Raw genomic sequence first — 21,657 nt, 5'->3', positions numbered from 1 at the left:
CTTTTAAATTAATAACTGCCTTATTGGGAGATACTTTCAGATTATGTAAATATTTTATTTCTTATTAAACCTTTACATAATAGTTTTAATACCCATTGATGATTCTCACTAGAAAGAGTTATTACTGTGATGGTTACTAAGTGGTTATATTTCATTATTCCTTCTTAGTCTCCCCAGCCTGTATATTCATTTATATCAGTATGAATTCATGTATTTTTATTTTATTTAATGTTTTATAATCAATTGCTATTCTCTATTCTTTTTGCTTATATTGTCCCAGATTTGCCCAGTGAGCTCCTTTCAGTCAGGCGTCTGTATTCTTTAGATATATCCCCATCATTCTCTGTGCACTCCTTTACCTTCTGCACAAAAATTTGATTCACATCTTGTACTCTCCCTGCCCCAGTGCTGGAATAAGTCATTTCCCCCAAGGAACCTAGGTTCCTTTTAGTGGAGAATGTTATTTAAAAACTAAGATTAGAGAACTAGACATGCTTATTGCTGTTTTGATGTAATTTTTCCCCAGACCGTTTCAGCAGATATAGCTAGAAAATACACACACACACACACACACACACACACACACACACACACACACCCCTCTATATCCATTTATCCATTTATAGATCTGGGCATATATCTGTAGCTCTACATATGTATCTGTGCTTAAATGCTGTCTGTCTGAATTGCATAATGAGCCATACATCATTACAGGGATCATTTTTGCCTTCCCCTCTTTCACATTTGTAAATCTCTTCTGCCAGTGAGAAACTTGGTTTCCATTTTACGCTTCATGCATTACAAAATATTTTTGTATATTTTTCATGAAGTATGAGGAATAAGATTTACTTTTTCCATTTAATATACCATATCTGGTAAAGCAGATGTAATTTTAATCCCCACCTTTTTTTTTTTAACAATAGACTTTATGTTTTAGAGCAGTTTTAGTTTAATGGATAAATGAGCAGAAAGTACAGAATGTTTCCAAATACTCCCTTATCGCCCCATCCCTAGGTCCTCTGTTATAAGTGTCTTGCGTGAATATGGTACATTTGTTACAATCAATGAGTCAGTGTTGATAAATTACTCATTAACTAAAGTCCATAGTTTATGTTAGGGTTCACTTTTGTGCTGTATATTCTATGGATTTTCACAAATGTATAGTGACATGTATCTACCATGATCATTTCATACAGAATATTTTAATTTTCCTAAAAATAACCTGTGCTCTTCTTGCTTATCTCTTCCTCCCTCCAAACTCTTGGCAACCACTGATATTTTTACTGTCTCCGTAGTTTTTCCTTTTCTAGAATGTCATAAAGCTGGAATCATGTACTACGTAGGCTTTTAATTTTGGCTTCTTTCACTTAGCAATAAGCATGTAAAGTTCCTTTATGTCTCTTCATGACATAATAGCCTATGCCTTTTATTGCTGAATTATGTTCCATTGTATGGAAACCATCTTTTGTTTATCCACTTACCTATTGAAGAACATCTTGATTGCCTCCAAATTTTGACAATTATGAATAAAGCTGCTATAAACATCTGTGTGCAGGTTTTTGTGTGTACATATTTTCAGCTCATTCAGGTAAATACCTTGGAGCGCAATTCCTGGATGGTAAGATAAAGTTATGTTTAGTTTTGTGAGAAACTGCCAAAGTGGCTGGCTGTATCATTTTTCATTCCCAGCAGCAATGAATGAGAGTTCCTGTTGTTCTAGATCCTTGCCATCTTTTGTCAGCATTTTAGATTTTAGCTATTCTAATATGTGTGTAGTGGTATCCCATTGTTATTTTAATCTGCATTTCCCTGTGACATGTAATGTGGGACATCTTTTAACGTGTTTATTTGACATCTATATGTCTTCTTTGGAAAGGTGTCTGTTCATATCTTTTGCCTTTTTAAAAATTGAGCTTGTTGTTGACTTTTCAGGGATCCTTGCATATTTTGGATACCAGTCCTTTATCAGCTTTATGTTACAAATATGTTCTCCCAAGCTGTGGCTTGTTGTTTCATTCTCATAACAATGCCTTTCACTGAGGAGAGGTTTTCAATTTTAATAGAGTCCAAATTATGACTTTTTTTTGCATCATTTATGCTTTTGTTGCTGTATCTAAAATGTCATCACCAAACCCAAGGTCACCTAGATTTTCTCCTATGTTATCTTCTAGGAGTTTTATATTAAATAATTTTGGTCTTACATTTTTTACATTTAGGTCTGTGATCTATTTTGAGTTAATTTTTGTAAAAGATGTAAGGTCTGTATCTAGATGATTATTTCTATTATTGCTACTGTGATGCCCTGTTGTTCCAGCAATATTTGTCCAATAGACAATCCTTTCATTGTTGAATTGTTTTTTCTATTTTGTCAAAGATCAGTTGACTATATTTGTATGTGTCTATTTCTGAGCTCTCTATTCTGTTTCCTTGATTTATTCGTCTATTGTTTTGCCAGTCCCAGGGACTGACTTGATTACTGTAGCTTTATAGTAAGTCCCAAAGCCAGATAGTGTCAATCTTTGACTTTGTTCTTCTTCAATATTGTGCTGGCTATTTTAGGTCTTTTGCATTTACATATAAATTTAGTAAATTTATTACTAAAAATCTTACTGGTTTTGATTTGTATTACACTGAATCTGTATATCAAGTTGGGAAGAACTGGCATATTGCCAGTATTAGTTTTCCTATCTGTGTTCATGTACTATCTCTTTATTTGTTTAGATTTTTGGTTTCTTTTATTGTTTGTAGCTTTCCTCATACCAGTCTTGTACATATTTTGTTAGGTTTATACCTCAGTATTTGTCTTCTTTTGGTTCTAATGTAAATGGTATTGTGTTTTTCTACTTGTTCACTGCTGGTGTATAAAAAAATCAATTGTGTGTTACCCTTGTGTCCTGCAACCTTGCTATACTAGCTTATTAGTTCTAGAGGGCTTTTTGTTGTTGTTGTTGTTGTTGATTCTTTGGGATTTACTTCGTAGACAGTCATATCATTTGTGAAAAAAGACAGTTTTATTTCTTCCTTCCCAATCTGTATAACTTTTATTTCCTTCTCTTATTGCAGTAGCAGGGACTTCAACGAAAATGTTGAATAGAAATGGTGAGATGAAACATCCTTACTTTATTCCTTTTCTTGGAAGGAAAACATTGTTTCTCACCATTAAATATGATGTTTTTATAGATGTTTATCAAGCTGAAGTATTTTCCCTCTATTTCTAGTTTGCTGAGTTTTTATCATGACTGAATGTTGAATTTTGTCAATGCTTTTTCTCCATCTATTGATATGATCATATGATTTTCTTTGTTAGCTTATCAACATGATGGATTGAATCAATTGACTTTGAATGTTGAACCAGCCTACCATACTTGGAATAAGTTCTACCTGCTTCATTATTGTATTTAAATTATCTTAGCTTAGCTTAAATATTGCTCTAGTAGAGAATATTTTGTTCTTTGATCCATATTATTAATTTACTGTTCACTAGATTATAGTTTTTCTTGTTTGTTTTATAAAGAAAAATTAGAGACCAGAGACTATTTTATTTTATTTTATTTTTGTGATGGAGTCCCACTCCGTCACCTGAGCTAGAGTGCAGTGGTGCGATCTCAGCTCGCTGGAACCTCCGCCTCCCGGGTTCAAACGATTCTTCTGCCTCAGCCTCCTGACTAGCTGGGACTACAGGTGTGCACTACCACGCCCAGCTAATTTTTTGTATTTTTAGTAGAGACGGGATTTCACCATGTTGGCCACCCTGGTCTAGAACTCCTGACCTCGTGATTCGCCCACCTCGGCCTCCCAAAGTGCTGGGATTGCAGTCGTGAGCACCATGCCCGGCCGGGGCTGTATTTTTTCTTAGCTTACCTCTCCTCCTGGGGAAAAGTTCTGAGCTACTGCTTTGGAGTTGTAGGTTGGTGGGCTTAGTGGCCTGTTCCTCTTAGAGTGACACCACTACTTTATGTGCAGAGCACTAGATGGAGATAGTAGTCTCTGGAGTCTTCTCAGCTTGGGTCTTTTGGCATGCAACCCTCTGCCTCATGAGTGAGGTGGGATGAAGACTTTTGGGTCCCATGTTGTTAATCTGCAGGAATTGGTGTATAGCTACCACCCTATGAGTGGCCACTGGGCAGAGGAAGAGCACCCAGACCTCTCATGATCTTTCCCAGAACAGAGCTTCTGTAACCCAGAGCTGGAGGGAATGAGAAGTGCTGGTATCCTGCCACTCCTAGTGAGATATCGCTGGCCTGGAGTGGGAGTTGAGGGATGAAGGGGCCTTATGTTCTTGGCTTTACTTGCCTGTGGTAGAATTTCTATCATGCTGAACTGATTGTGTGTGTGTGAGGCAGGGGTGAGGGGGTTGGGGTAAGTAATGTATCTATTGCCATAGACTATTGCTGTTCTTTTTGAGTAAATGTTTCTTTATTTGGTGTTGCTCTTAGTAAGATTTTCTGAGAAGGTTAATGGTTGCTTTTTATAATTTTTACCAATTATAATTCTTTTCCTAGTGGGAGTGTTTGTGGAACTCCTCATGTTACCATTCTGTAACTGAGCTTCATATTCTTTTTCCTTCTTTTTTTTTTTTTTTGAGACAGAGTCTCACTCTGTTGCCCAGGCTGGAGTGCAGTGGTGCGATCTTGGCTCACTGCAACCTCTGCCTCCTGGGTTCAAGCGATTCTCCTGCCTCAGCCTCCCGAGTAGCTGGGACTATAGGCGTGTGCCACCATGCTCGGGTAATTTTTTGTATTTTTAGTAGAGACAGGGTTTCACCGTGTTAGCCAGGATGGTCTGGATCTCCTGACCTCGTGATCCACCTGCCTTGGCCTCTCAAAGTGCTGGGGTTACAGGCGTGAGACAACACCACGCCTGGCTGAGCTTCATATTCTTTAGGAATTAATTGGTATTATAATCATGGTTTTAGAGCTATTACATATACTATACTAGCTATACTTTACATATTAGCTATGTTTATGTATATAATAATTCTAACTTCTAATTGTTTGTATCAGGGTGTTAGAGTAGTTATTTAGTATTTGTTTATATTGCCATGCACCTTTACTACATATCCATTCATTCAGATCAGTTATAATTGTGAGCATATATTTATAATACTTTCTCTCAGAATTATACTTTAATTAAAAAAATTTTATATTAATTTTAATGTTTCACAAGATGCATTGCAATTGTAATTTTTGATTACACACAAAATATTTATCTCAAATATATATATCTTGAGCAAATGTACCTATTCATAAATGAGTACAATCTATAGACTCCACTTAGGTAAGGTACAAAAACAGCAAATGAATTTATGCTGTTAGAATAGTGGTAATATTCTTATAGTTTTTTAGGTGAGTGCTGATTACTTAGTTGTGTTCATGTTGTGAAAAATCATTGAGTTTTAGACTTCTGTTATGTGCAGTTTTATGTATGTTATACTTAAATAAAAACTTAACATTTTATTATGGGGTCTGTATGAGTTATACAGTTTTAAACAAATACAGTTTAGACTAAATTTACTACATTTAACATTTTACTTATTTGGTATTTTAAAATTATGTTTTGAGCCTCTAGTTTTAAGATGGCTTGTTTCCTATCTTTGTAACTGAAAAAATAATTTATAACATAAATTATTATGAGTATTAAAAATTCTTTTTGATATTGTGTCTCCTCAAAGCATTTTAAGATGCTATGAACCTCAAAATATTTTTTTTTGAAATATTGAAGTTTAGAGGTCATTTATAAATTGTTAAAAAATATGTTTTTCCCACCACAATTCCAGGGAAAACTCTATATGCAAAGTACACCCTTTATATAACATATATAAAATCAGGGAGGTCATTTTATCCTTTGTAATACATTTTTAAATTTTATTCTGTAGGACTATTTTGAAAGAAAGTGGGTTTGCCAGATACCTTCATTCAGCTGTTCTTATCAATGGAGCTATGCTTATTTTTGGAGGAAATACCCATAATGACACTTCCTTGAGTAACGGTGCAAAATGTTTTTCTGCCGATTTCCTGGCATATGACATAGGTATGTATCTGTTAGGATTGTACAAAGTAGGAAATATCAGAAATTTTCCATATAGATATTCTCAAATACATTAATTGATAGCATGTGTATATGTCATTTTAAGAGATAAGTGATAGAATATGAATGGAATTCTTTCTAATTTCAGCATAGTAGTATTATAGTAATAGAGCCATGAGAACAGAAGTACTGAGCAGAAGTAGTAGTAGATACAGAGGAGTACAAAAAGCTAGATTTGGATGTCCTTTTTGATGACTTTTTATGTTGTTTCCCTTTGTGAACACTATTATCAGTTTATTGTGTTTGCTACATATTAATTTTGATAATGGGTAGATATGGAATACTGTCAAATTATGTAAATTTTTATACATAGTAGGAATGTAAACATTTTAGATTTTAAGGGATAAGCAAAAATATATTTTATATTAAACATTTCAGATATACTTACTAAGTATAGGAATCTGATAGAACTGGAGAAAGGAATAGAGATAGTAGAGCTAAAGAAATAAGATTTTGAGACGAAATGGAAACCCAGATGTATCTGGGAAACAACTACATAAGCATGTTTTCCCAAAGAACCAAAAACAGAATGCATTTATACGACTCACCAGTTTTAGTTATGCAATGTAGTCCTATCAATTTCTGAATATTTAAGTGAATGTATTTATTGAAATACTAAATTTAGGTATCCAGTAGACCCTTGTAGTGAAAACATTGTTTTTCTATGTATCAAACTATATATAAAACCTAGCTGATATTTAAAATATACTTATCAGTACTTAAGAGCACCTTTTATCGAGGCTATAAAGTATTATACCAATTTGAAGCAATTAGGAAACATTTTTATAAGTAAAAATAAAAGAATAACACATTTAATAGATGTAAGAAGTATACTTTTTCTCTTAAACCTCGTAAAGGCACATAATCTGCTTTGGTAAATTATTTCAAGTAGAATCATGTAAAGAAAACTATGACTATTAATAAGCACTTTAATCTTTTTACTATTACGGTTGTTTCAAAGGAAATTCCTAGTAATAAAGTTAAGCATGGTTTTTAAATCTAAGTAATGAATGTCATTCTGTGATTAATCATTCCATACTAATAATTTAATCTTTTTCGTTTTGAAATAATAATTTGAAGTGATAACTCCTGATGAATATGGGATTGTCTTAGCTTTTAGGAGGCTCATTAATCATTGTTTGAAATTAATCAAATGAGTTGAATGAAGTACTGAATCTAGGCTGGCAGTGACTTTATCTCATTGCTAGGTTGGGCCTGTCAATATGTATTTGTTTTGGCTATGGTGATAAGACACTGGGCTTATTTTTATGGAAGTTGATGAAAGTTTTGTTTGTTTTTCTTCTGGGGAAAAAGTCCCACAAAAAGTATAGATTGTTGTTGTTATTGTTAAAAATCCATGAAGTGGAATTTTGAACTTTTGCAAAAGGTTCTTCAAGGAGCTTCCACACAACGTCTGTACTTCGATGAAGAATTTAAGGTTGAGCTATTTTCTGGCTGACATAATGAGAATGTATTTTTATTTTTTCATATTGTTGAAGATTATGATATATCAAGTTTTATGTGTCAAAAAACTTAGGTGAAAAAATTTGGAGAATTTTGTTTCAGAAATAGAAAGATGTCAGATTATGATGATTCTAATTATTACTCTTATTTAATTTCCTTCTATGTGCTAGGTACTGTGTTAAGTAATTTATATACAAAATTTTTAACCTACCTTGTAGCATGATATTATTATCCTAATTTTCAGAAGATTAAACAGATGACAGTAACAGGAACTTGCCAAAGCCATGCAGGTAGTAGGTGGTAGATATAACTTTTTTAACTCCTGAAACTTGTGGTAGTCTTTCTATTTGACTGCATCATGCTGATTAGTTGGGCCCATTGTATGTTCTTAATTATGGCAACAAATTACCTTATTCTTAGTAATGCTTGTTTCTTAATGCTGTGGAAATATAGAAGCAAATATGAGTTCCATTTTTTCAAGCAAGTTGTTCAGACTGGAGGAAGGAATAGCGTATTTTAAACAATTTTATATTTTAACAAAGTTTTTTTTTTTTTTCCCTGTGCTAACGCTGACAACAAAAACATAAAGACAGTTCCACAATTCAACATAGATTAAAACTGTTTGGCTTTATCTCATTTGATTATTTGTAGGTAGTTCTCAAAAAGGTTCTCTAAGATAATCTGTATTTATCCTCCTGGGTTTGTAGTATGAAATGTTGGACTATTTTCCTGGGAAAAGGTATTTTTCATGTTATTCTTTATACTTCAACAAATGTCTTTCAAAATAATTGTTTTGCTTATAGAGTATGTTTTTGTGGAAATAGATATAAGCGTTGTATAATAAACCAATTAGGAAACAGAAAAAATGTCATGTTGCTAATTTTTCTTTTCACTGTGGTGCATTAGGACTTTTTTGGTGCATTTATGGAAGGCACTTAAAAACTTAGCTGATTGCTTTGTGTTATATGATGTTTAAAGAAATAGGAATATTTGTACCATTTCTAATTTTTTATTGTTGCGAAATGTATTATGTCAACCTTACTGCCATAGTAAATTTTACCCAGTCAGTATCGCTAATCTTTGGGTATATAACCTTGCCTTCACAGTTCCCATTCTATTATTGCATAATGGATGTAGAAGGCATATGCTGGTGATTTCCAAACATGGCCATACCTTGGCATCCTCTTTGGAGGTTGGTTGGAAAAAAAAAACTAACTTATATAATCAGATTCTTTGAGATTAGATACTGGGCCTCTATGTTTTTAAAAAGTGACTAAAGTGCAGCTGATAATACAGCTAGGGTGGTGAATAAGATAGGTTGAATATAACACATAGCATGACACATTTCTTAATTTGACTGTAACATATGACGTGACACACTTCCTAATGTTCTAGTTTGTAAATCTAGTTTGAGGTCAGATTTAATTTTTTTTGTTATTGTTAGCGCTGTTATTATTACTTTCAGAAAGCCACCATGACACCTTCTTCAAGGTTAACAAGAACTTTCTGGTTAAGATAACCACCTATTTAGAATTCACACAGAATTCTGAAACAAGATGAAAAACAACTTATTGACCATATTTTTCTTCATCAAAAAGATAATAGAGGATAATATAAACATGAAAATGTAATTTCCTGAGTTAAATTATTTAAGAATGGGTAGGGAATAGGATTTGTATAAGAACTATATCTTGCAGAAAGCAGAATAGCCAAAATTTCAAATGAGATTGAAAGAATAATCGAGTTTCAGAATAAATTCCCTGAACATAGTGGTTTACTTATGACATTAATTTCCTTATAGGTGATTATTTAAAAACTAAATCAGTAAAAACTGAAAAGTAATTTTGTATTTGAGAAAGTAATATTTTAATTGGCAGTATATAATAATGTATATTCTTAACCATTTTATTATACAGTGAAATTGCAGTTCTGTGTACTCTTAAAAGATCACTTAACTGGCCGGGCATGGAGGCTCACTCCTGTAATCCCACCACTTTCGGAGGTTGAGGCAGGCTGATCGCCTGAGGTCGGGAGTTTGAGACCAGCCTGACCAACATGGAGAAACCCCATCTCTACTAAAAATACAAAAATTAGCTGGTTGTGGTGGTGCATGCCTTTAATCCCAGCTACTCAGGAGGCTGAGGCAGGAGAATCGCTTTTACTCTGGAGGCAGAGGTTGTGGTGAGCCAAGATCGCGCCGTTGTACTTTAGCCTGGGCAACAAGACCGAAACTCCGTCTCAAAAAAAAAAAAATTCACTTAGCTTATTAATGAAGCCTAGGATACTTGATTTTGCCCAACTCTTTGGAGTGATATATATGTATACATATATAATAGATATAGTTTGGTAAGGCATATAATTTCATAGCAAAATCATATTCAAATTAAGTCATCTAGTTATTTAATTTTTTGGAATACTCAGGCAAGATTATGAAAATTCCAATCTGCTTGCTCTTCATGTTTATAGTTATTTTTATTTTCTGGAGGTTATTTTATTAGTTCCTCTCTCTGTTTATCAGTATTTCTCTATGCACTTTGTTACATTCTTAGGGCTTTTTCTTGATGAAAGTGGTACCACTTAGCTGGCCACCTGAAAGAAACAGTTTCTTTGTAGATCAGGAAAATCCTTAGAATCATTCGCACATTTTTTTCAGTGAATTTAGCCAACTGTTGACTGTTTTAAGCTTCATTATATCCTTTGCTTAAGGTGTTCGCTTTCTTTTTGGGGGGATTCTATACAAGAAATAGTAGTTTATTCTTTTTTAAAAAGAGGCCACTCAGTAAAAGAAAAAATAACCTTTTATTTTGAGGAAAGGATGAACTAACATTTATCTAATGTTTTCAATAGTGCTTGGCATGTCACACATGATTTATAATATAATTATTATTACATCTGTGTAGTGTACATTAGTATATTTAATTTGTAGAAGACAACACTGATTTACCATGGTTAAACCCAAAGTCACGCAGGCTATAAGATGTTGTATTCAGAATTTAAAGTTAAGTGTACATTCAGAGTCCTTTTGATACCAATACTATACACTATGATTTTTTTTTTCCTGGTTTAACAGGAGAAAAATGGAATTTTAGTTGGAAAGAATTTGTTAGTGTAATAAGACATTCAAAAATAGTTTTTATCAATAGATTTAATCATATTTCTGAGATGTATTTGAATTTCACTCTACCTGTCCCCCTACCATAAGTTGATTGGAAAATAGTGACCTCAAGATAGAAAATCTAGGAGAAAAAAAGGATAATGGATAATGAATCTCTCTCATTCTTAACAAGTCTACATCCATTTTGAGAGACTGTATTGAATACAAAAATTACTGAATAAAGATTAATGAAAAAATGCTCTGAAAAAGCAGACTCTTTAATAAATAGTGCTGGGAAAAGTTGACATTCATTTGCAGGAATATGAAACCACACCCTCCCCTCTAAACTAAAAATGGATCGAAACAATAAAACAACAGAAAACTGGAAAAATGCTTCAAGACATGGGTCTGGAGAAGATTTTATGAAAAAGGCCACAACAGCACAGGCAACAAAAGCAAAAGTAAACAAATGCTATCATATAAAAATAAAAAGCTTCTGCAAAGCAAAGGACAATCAACAGAGTGAAAAGACAACCTACAGAAGGGGAGAAAATATTTGCAAACAAATCTGACAGGGGATTAACATCCAGAATATATAAAGAACCAAGAAAATCTCAACAGTAAAGAAAACCACACCAAACAATTACACCATTTTGTAAATATTTTTTTGTGTAAACACAAAACCACACCATTTTGTAAATATTTAACAAAAATAGGCAAATGATCTCAACAGACATTTCTCAGAAGAAGACATACAAATAACCAATAATATATGACAGCGTGCTCAACATCAGTGATCATCAGAGAAATACAAATCAAAACACAATGAAGTATCATCTCTCACCATTTAGGATATTTATTATCAAAAAGACAAAAAATAGCAAATGCTGGTGAGGATGCAGAACAAAGGGGAAATGTTTTTGGTGGAAATGTAAGCTAGTACAGCCACTATGGAGAACAGTATGGAGGTTCTTCAAAAAACTACAAATAGAACTATTACATACCACTACTGGACATGTATCCAAAGGAAAGAAAATCAGTATATTAAAGAGACACCTGCACCTCCAGGTTTATTGCAGTACACATCACAACATCCAAGATATGGATAGGGTAAATTGTGCTTATTTTAGAATATTAAAATATTCTAAACTAAATTTAAAGTATTAAAATATTCTAAAGTTGGTTCCAAGATATGGAGTATTCCAAGATATGGAACCAACTAGGTTTCTAACAAGAGATGAATGAATTTGAAAAATGTCATATATATACATGCTGAAATACTATTCAGCCATAAAAAGAATGAAGTCCTGTCATTGTGGCAACATGATGGAACTGGAAGACATTATGCTAAGCGAAATAAGCCAGGAACAGAAAGTTAAACACTGTATGTTTTCACTCATATGTGGAAGCTAAAACAGGTTGATCTAGAGGAAAAAGGTAGAACAGAGGATACTAGAGTCTGAGGAGGGTAGGGAGAAGTGGTAGGTTACACAGAGAGATTTGTTAAAGAATACAAAATTACAGCTAGATAGGAGGAATACATTGTAGTGTTCTATAACACTGTAAGATGACTATAGTTAGCTACTATGTATAGTTTCAAATATCTAGAATGAGGATATTGAATATTTCTAACAAAAAGAAATGATAAATGTTCGAGATGATTGATAGGCCAATTACCCTGATCTGATCACTATACATTATATGTATTGAAGTATCACTATCTACTCCATTAATATGTACAATTATTAGTTCTTAGTTAAAAAATGTAAAAAAGGAAAAAAGTTTTAAAAAAATCTTACCTCTTGAGGGAAGAAGGAGGAAGGACAAAGAAGTCATGAATGTAGAATGAAAAATTTAAAATAAAATATTAACATGTAGGATCCAAACATATTTCAAAAGTTGAATAAACTATGATCAAATAGGGTTCATTCTAGGAATTTAACTGTGATTCATTATCTGGGAATCTATAATTATAATTTATTAGTTCAAAACTATTAAGGCAACAGGACATATAATTGTATATCAAAACATTATAAAATCATTTCAATTAAGATTAGGTGTCAAACAGTAATGCCTACTTTGCCTGGCAGAAAGTAAAAAACTAAATAAATATGTATTTAATGTCTTAGGGGACAAATCCTAAGAGAAGGTATGGGTATGAATGAGTTTTTTTAACCGAGAATGAGATAACCTAGGGTAAATTGTGCTTATTTCAGAATATTAAAAGAAGTTTTGAAGTAAGGAGCCAAAAAACAGAACCCCAGTAAAGTACCATCATTTCAGAGGCAGGTGGGAGAAGATATTTGGCAACATCCAGAATGTAATTTTCTATTATAGAAGTATTGAAATGGCTAATATAGGTTTTTCTTTATATTCATCTTGTTATGAGCCCTTTACATACAACTTGTGTGTACGTTCTGTCTTATTTCAAATTTGCAATTAAGACTGACTTATGAATTGGCATTCTAAGTGAAACAGTAAAAGATTTTTTGTTTTTTTGAGATGGAGTGCAATGGCACGACCTCGACTCACTGTAACCTCTGCCTTCCACGTTCAAGTGACTCTCCTGCCTCAGCCTCCTGAGTAGCTGAGATTACAGGTGCCTGCCACCATCCCCGGCTAATTTTTGTATTTTTCAGTAGAGACAGGATTTCACCATGTTGGCCAGGCTGGTCTTCAACTCCTGACCTCAGGTGATCTGCCTGCCTGGCCTCCCAAAGTGCTGGGATTGCATGCATTAGCCACCGCACCTGGCCAAAAGATTTTTTAAAGTGTCTTTACAGTAATACAGATTTTATATATATATATACACACACACACACATATACACACACACGTATGTATATGTATATATATTATGAAAAAACATGAGCATTTATGGAAAAATTAGCCAGTGAATTTACATTTTCCACTTGCATTTTTTTGGTATAATAGTTAAAATAAATCAGTCTCCCTTCAGCTTGAGTTTTAATATAATTATCTATCCCTCATGTGTAAATAGTTTTGATGGTATAGTACTGTTTGCTCAAATTTGGGTTTGAGAGAATAGTAACTCTAAGTTTTTGATCTTATGTGTATTGAGTATATGGTTCATAATTAATAGTTAGTACCTTAAATAATGAGTAAGTTAACAGGTGTGTTATTTTATTTTTTATTTTTTTAAGCGTGTATTCCAGAGAGTGTATATTACCTTGGTCTTCATTCTTTTCATTGTGGCTGTTTTGTTGGTATAGAATATTATTTCTGTAATTTTCATGATGTCAGTAACTATGGAATTTGCTTTAATTTGTTTGGCCTTGAACTGTTTATGAAGTGATAATAATCTAAGTACTCCAGAAATATATTTTCTTCTTGGCAAGAAATATAAATTGTAGTCAGACAGATTAAAAATGTAAGAGACTTTTTAGTGTAAGAATTGGTTTAGACTACATGTAAACACATTATATTTGTTTAGTATTGAGCTTTAAGGCATTTGATTTATGCCCACATATCAAGCTGACATATTTGTGTTTTCTTCCTCTTGTTATCTGGACGGCAGAGAATTCCCCATATGGCCATAGGGAGGGGTGTTGATGTAACAGTGGTGGATGACATAGGGATTTGAGCTACATACTTACACAGATTGCTTGTGCCCTGTGTTCCTGCTCATATTTGATCAGGGGTACCACTTCCATTTCATATTCTTAGGGTTATTGGTAACAATATAGCTCATGATTGCAAACTCTCAACACGTAGTCATTTGATTACCCGTGCTTAAGCATTCTATTTTTATCCGGACCCAATGGCAAGGCAGTAATAGAGGTATATAACTTTCTACCGCAGATGGTATGGCCTTTGACATGTGTGTGAAGACTGCATTGTGATTCTTTCACTGGGGCTTGCCGTAAATTCCATATACTACTTTTTCCAGCAGTGACACTACCAAGAACTGTAGTATGTACTGGGTCATATGTCCCTAGCTGCGGAGTTGCATGCAGGGTAGACTTCACTGACAGCAGAGCTATTTCCTACCCTGGCTGGAAAAAGCTGGCAGCCTTTAATGTCTTGCAGTATGTGGGCTGAAGCAGTATTCCTAGGATCGGAATGTGCTGCCTTTAGAACACAAAGAGGCCTACCAGATGGTTTGCTTTCTTCTTTGTAATGGGAGTTGCAAGATACGTGATTGGTCTTTTAATTCGGATGAGCTGTCTAAGAATGTTCTTGTCCACTGGACCACTAAATATTTTACCAACATGAGAGTCTCTGAATCTTTGTAGATTTTATTTTCCACCCTTTGAAGCATATGTCTTAAGAAGGTCTCTGTTGCATTATTCTTGCCTATCTGGCCCAATTAGCATAATGGTGTTAATGTAGTAGAACAACGTAATGTTCTGCAAAATATCCAACAGGATAAGGCAAAAGTGTGAAGGTATACTAGGTTCCCTTCCATGAGAATGCAAATGATTTTTGATCCTCTTTTTTGATAGTTAGCAAAGAACACATTTGCCAACTCCATGGCCATGTTAATTTGCTCTAATAAAACATATACATCTTGCATAACACAATTTTAGTTCTACTTGGTGGTAGGTGACTGCTATCCTTTAAGCTTTGTTTAGTTTGCAGGGGCCAAACTGATGATTTAGATGGAGATTTGATGGGGTCCATTATCCTGGCATTATTTTGGTTCTTAAGGGTGATACTAATTGCTTCTATCCACTCTCTCTGGAATGTGATAGTATTTTAACATTTATTGTGTTACCCAGGGCATAAAAGCTCCCAGAGGCCTCCATTGTGATAACCAAGGACCAAATATGGTAGGTGTTGTGCCATTTACTAAGTCTGTTTATTCCAATTCTATATCCAGCGACTGAAGACATGATCACTGGGTGAGTCTGTGACCCAGTGGACCCATTTTGAGCTGGACCTTGTCCAGGATTCCTTTTGTTTCCTCATCCCCATATATCCTTACTATAAAAAGAGGCAATAATGATACTTTGTATCTGCAGGTGTCAGTGTCAACTCAGACTCTGTGTTCAATAGTACTTGAAATGTTTGTGATGCCTTTCTTTCTAGACTACAATTTAACCAAAAAGATTATTATGGATGTTTTTGAGGAATAGCTGGGGAAATTAATAACACATACACTTGCTGTGGTATTTCAGAGTCCTTCATCCTGCACCCCAGAATTTAAAATTTATCATCTCTGGATTTCCAAAATGGCTCATGTCCAGAAATTGAGCAATGCATTGTGACTTTTTAATTGCAGCATCTACAATTAGCCTCCTGATCATCCATCTTGGTTCTCTTTCTTTTTTTTTTTTGAGACTGTCGCCGCTGCTGGAGTGCAGTGGCCGGATCTCAGCTCACTGCAAGCTCCACCTCCCGGGTTTACGCCATTCTCCTGCCTCAGCCTCTCCAGTAGCTGGGACTACAGGCGCCCGCCACCTCGCCCGGCTAGTTTTTTGTATTTTTTAGTAGAGACGGGGTTTCACCGTGTTAGCCAGGATGGTCTCGATCTTCTGACCTCGTGATCTGCCCGTCTCGGCCTCCCAAAGTGCTGGGATTACAGGCTTGAGCCACCGCGCCCGGCCCTTGTTTTCTTTTGATAATGTAAGTTGGGAATACCCTTGTTGACTATCTGTTTTGCCTCTAGGGATACTATGTTCTGTTAAATATCTCTATAATTCTTTATAAGTTAATTCCCTTGATTGACACTTTTGACCTTGCTGCTCATTACAATAATTGCCCTCTACTTGCACTGGCTTCTGTTACTTCAGTGTTACCAGCTGGCCTCTGTTGTCCTGTTGTTTCCCATCACTGGGCTCAGTTCTGTTACAGTTTCTCTTACCATCAGCTTTGGTCTATGGAGGAGACCCACGAATTCTTAGTGGTGCTTCTTAGTGTCTCTCCCACCATCATATTCTTCATGGCTTTGGTAATTGTCATATCATCTGGCCCTTTCCGTAGATAAAATGGCCTGGTGGGTTTTCTGGCATTACAATGTATATTGGTTTCAGCATGTGCACATTTTTAGACTTTTAATCACTGCCTTTACTGTTTGCTATGGCAGTTCCGGCATTTTGACCTTACTTAGCATGGGGTATATTTTTCATGTTTTACATGTTTCTAGGACTCATCCAGACAGCAAGTTAACATCACCTCTTGTGGCATCCTTGTCAGAAAGGTAAATCCTGCATCTTGGGAGAAGGCTTTCAAATCAATAAACTCCCCCTAATCCAATGATAAGGTTCTGGCCTGCTTGATCAAGCTCCCCTCTGAACCTCATACCACCTGTACTCTCCCACCTCCTTCCAACATGTACTGTCTATCTGTCTAGGTTTTTTTGTTTGTTTGTTTTTTTTGTTTTGTTTTGTTTTGAGACAAGAGTCTTGTTCTGTCGCCCAGGCTGGAGTGCAGTGGTGTGACCTCGGCTCACTGCAACCTCCGTCTCCTGGGTTCAAGCAATTCTCCTGCCTCAGCCTCCTGAGTAGCTGGGACTACAGGCACCTGCCACCACACCCGGCTAATTTTTTTGTACTTTTAGTAGAGACGGGGGTTTCACTATGTTGGCCAGGCTGGTCTTGAACTCTTGACCTTGTGATCCGCCCACCTCTGCCTCCCAAAGTGGTGGGATTACAGGCGTGAGCCACTGCGACCGGCGAAGGTCTTACAGATTCTTTGGTGGTATATTCTCTTTCTTTCCTTAGCAGTCCCAACATGTACCTGGATGAGTTATGTTGATACCCAACCCAAGTTATAGGCCCTCTGGCCAGTACTGAAGATGTGAGCAGATCCTGACGTGGGCCACAGGTTTTGCTGGAGAGTAACCTCTACATGGTGTTTAAGCAAAGGCAGAGTGCTATCTGTGTTTTAGGAGGGTAGGGTGGATCATTTCTGCAGTGTCAGATGATTCAGGAAAATCTGAGAATTCAAAATTTGGGGAGATTTTAAGGAGCATCAACTTCTGATACTCCCATGTTGTGTGTCAGAGTCCTTTTTCTTCTGGGGCTTGACCTTCTTTAATTGGCAGATCTTCTATAATTGGCAGTCTTTTTATATGGTACTGAGGAGACCCTCTGGCTTTATCAGCCTTTCATTATCTTTTTTTAGAGCACACTGGGGCTAAGCAGTAGACATGCAATTCTCATATCTTAATAGTTATCCTTCCTCATGTTTTTCAAGCATCTAGTACTTCCTCCTGCTACACTATTCCCTTCTATTGGTATGCCGTCCTAATTTACCACTAGTTTAAGTTTTTGCAGTTGCTTGATGGCCACTTTGTGCCAAGAGCTGTCTGTGCTCCACCTACCACCAATGATGAGTTTTTCATTGCTAGCCTGGCAATGTATGATCCAGCTCTCAAACTCCAACTTATTTCTTACTTTCTTATACCATTCCTGAAACAAGTCAGAGTTTGAATCCTCTGGAAAGCAGACTCTGAGGTAGAGTTTAGTATTCATGATGTTAATTGGGAGTACCCTTACAATCAATGCCTTTGCAAGAGGTAGGGGGATGAAGCAGAATTGGACAAAGGGAGAAGCTGAGTTGTGATGTGGACAGATAACCTTAGTCAACCCTGTAAGGATTGACTGAAGGCAAAATAATTGGTCATACTTCTCCCATGTTGGGCTGGAATGGCCAGGCCTTTTTACCACCACATTTATCAGTCATTGGATATGGGTCATTCTAAGAAGGGTGTGCCCTTGAGCAAAGTGGGCCTGTGTTCCTCAGGCAGTTTGTGAGGTAGCTTGCAACTGACTATTCACTGACAGCACTACTAACAACCCAGACAACAAATTTGTTTTTTTGAATGATGATCTGGGCAGCATATATCCATGTCTACCAGAAATATCCAAACTTCAGATGATTAACACCGAATAAAAATTTATTTTTCACCTATTATACATGTTCATCATTGGTTGGCAGGGGAGTTTTTTTTTTTTTTTAATTATTATACCTTAAGTTCTAGGTACATGTGCACAATGTGCAAGTTTGATGCATAGATACACATGTGCCATATTGGTTTGCTGCACCCATTACCTCATCATTTACATTAGGTATTTCTCCTAATGCTATCCCTTCCCCAGCCCTCCACCCAACAACGGGCCCTGGTGTGTGATGTTCCCCGCCCTGTGTCCAAGTGATCTCATTGTTCAATTCCCACCTATGAGTGCGAACATGCAGTGTTTGGTTTTCTGTCCTTGTGATAGTGTCCTGAGAATGATGGTTTCCAGCTTCATCCATGGCCCTGCGAAGGACATGAACTCATCCTTTTTATGGCTGCATAGTATTCCATGGTGTGTATGTGCCACATTTTCTTAATCCGGTCTATCATTGATGGACATTTGGGTTGGTTCCAAGTCTTTGCTATTGTGAATAGTGCCACAATAAACATACGTGTGCATGTGTCTTTATAGTAGCATGATTTATAATCCTTTGGGTATATACCCAGTAATGGGATGGCTGGGTCAAATGGTAATTCTAGTTCTAGATCCTTGAGGAATCACCACACTGTCTTCCACAATGGTTGAACTAATTTATACTCCCACCAATAGTGTAAAAGCATTTCTCTTTCTCCACATCCTCTCCAGCATCTGTTGTTTCCTGAATTTTTAATGATTGCCATTCTAACTAGCATGAGATGTTATCTCATTGTGTTTTTGATTTGCATTTCTCTGATGACCGGTGTTGATGAGCATTTTTTCATGTGTCTGTTGGCTGCATAAATGTCTTCTTTTGGGAAGTGTCTGTTCATATTCTTTGCCCACTTTTTGATGGGGTTGCTGTTTTCTTGTAAATTTCTTTGAGTTCTTTGTAAATTCTGTATATTAGTCCTTTGTCAGATGGGTAGATTGCAAAAATTTTCTCCCATTCTGTAGGTTGCCTGTTCACTCTGATGGTAGTTTCTTTTGCTGTGCAGAAGCTCTTTAGTTTAATTAGATCCCATTTGTCTATTTTGGCTTTTGTTGCCATTGCTTTGGTGTTTTAGTCATGAAGTCCTTGCCCATGCCTATGTCCTGAACGGAATTGCCTAGGTTTTCTTCTAGGGTTTTTATGGTTTTAGGTCTAACATTTAAGTCTTTAATCCATCTTGAATCAATTTTTGTATAAGGTGTAAGGAAGGAATCCAGTTTCAGCTTTTTACATATGGCTAACTAGTTTTGCCTGCACCATTTATTAACTAGGGAATCCTTTCCTCATTTCTTGTTTTTGTCAGGTTTGTCAAAGATCAGATGGTTATAGACGTGTTGTGTTATTTCTGAGGCCTCTTTTCTTTTCCATTGGTCTATATCTCTGTTTTGGTACCAGTACCATGCTGTTTTGGTTACTGTAGCCTTGTAGTATAGTTTGAAGTCAGGTAGCGTGTAGTATAGTTTGAAGTTATTTAAGAATAAATATGTATTATGCTACCTGGCTTGTCTGTAAATAATATCACAGATATATACTATTAGAAATAGTGAAAACTGAACTTTAGCTAAGTGCGGTGGTGTGCACCTGTAATTCAGAAACTCTGGAGGCTGAGGCAGGAGGATTGCTTGAGACCAGGAATTAATTGAGACCAGCCTAGGCAATATAGCAAGACCCCATCTCCAAAAAACAAATAAGAAACTGAATATTGCTCTAAAAAAATTATAATATAAAGGTATAAAGAATGGAGGGAGAGAAAGTTTGTGTGTGTAAGTCTATGTGTCTATGTAAGAGCTTCTATGAAGAAGGAAGTCAGACATATTATCTGAAACTGGGAATGAGGCATGCTGTTTAGGACAGATGAAAATACAAAAAAACAAAAACAAACTCTTTCTAGCTGTTTATTTAGAATTAAAAGTGCTTACCTCTGTGATTCTGGAATATGCTTTGGGAAGATAGGGGGCAGTGGATTTTTTTTTTGATAAGCCTTGTAGAAATATTGGACGTTTGAGCTTCACATATGTATATATTTAAAAATAATAAAAGCAAACCATAACAGTACAGAAATTAAATGATGCACAAGTTAGTGGGTCAAGGATAAATGTTCAAAAATTGGGAAAATTAGTGCATGGACATATACTTGGAAATTTTCCATCTGGAAAATATATATGGGAAAAATTAAGTTTGATGCTTACCAGATATACAAAAATAAGTTCCAAAACGATTGAAGACCAAAATAGTAAAAGCCAACTGAAAACCTTTACTAGAAAGTTAGAGATTATTTTTAAAATCTCAGTTTACTGAATAAACAAGCACAGATCATAAGGTAACCTAAAAGTAAGACCAACTTTCTGTGAAACCAGATTTCATAAACTAAGTGAAAAAAAGATGCTGTAGCATGGAAGAATAAATGGTAATACATATAGCCAGCAAAGGATTAGTATCCAGAGTATTTAATCAAGAATTCTTTAAATTATTAAGAAAAAGACAAAAAGCAAATAGAAAAATGTGCAAGTCTTGAGCAGTGATTTCATAGAAGAGTAAAACAAATAACCTATACATGTGAAAATAAGTTGACTCACCAGTAACTGGAAAAATGCAAAATCAAGCCATTTATCAGGTTGGTAAAAGTTTATAGTCTGATAGAGCTACATGTTGTAGAGAATATAAAACAAGAGGAACTGTTGTACACTGCTAATGTGGGTCAACACAACTACTTTGGGGAGCAAACTGGGAAAATCTAGTAAAATCAAAGTTGTGTATTTTCTTATACCTCTTGGAAATCTGGAGAAACCTTCAAAATATACACAAGATACATATCACAGTGAATATACCAACATGACCTGTAATAGGAAAAAATCTTAAAAAAGGCTAATCACTGACAGTTTAATGGGTGAATATTTCATATAGTCATAACATGGAAAACTCTAACATGGTTACAATGATTGCACAGTACCACTTAATATCTATAAATTTAAATGAGCTGTGTAATTGACATTTCTCCAAAGATATACAAATGTCCAATGAGCACATGGAAAGACGCTCAACATCACTAATCATTAGGGAATGCGAGTCAAAACCACAGTGGTATACTTATTCATACTCATTAAGATGGCTATGATACA

At 35.4% G+C, this 21,657-nt stretch overlaps 1 protein-coding gene across 6 annotated transcripts in view; it reads left to right on the top strand.

Moving 5' to 3' along the window:
* LOC105467216 (attractin like 1) overlaps positions 1-21,657 on the top strand; it is an 882,222-nt gene that overhangs the window by 162,389 nt on the left and 698,176 nt on the right. For all 6 annotated transcript variants that reach the window (XM_071069067.1, XM_011716729.3, XM_011716724.2 and 3 more), the window contains exon 10: positions 5,876-6,030. In XM_071069067.1, the coding sequence (XP_070925168.1) occupies positions 5,876-6,030 (155 nt within the window). The remainder of the gene's footprint in view (positions 1-5,875; positions 6,031-21,657) is intronic.

The sequence above is a fragment of the Macaca nemestrina genome, chromosome 9 (genome assembly GCF_043159975.1).
Source record: "Macaca nemestrina isolate mMacNem1 chromosome 9, mMacNem.hap1, whole genome shotgun sequence".
In the NCBI taxonomy this organism is placed as follows: Eukaryota; Metazoa; Chordata; class Mammalia; order Primates; family Cercopithecidae; genus Macaca; species Macaca nemestrina.
Note: the sequence above shows the minus strand (reverse complement) of the source record. Positions and strands in the feature narration are given on the sequence as shown.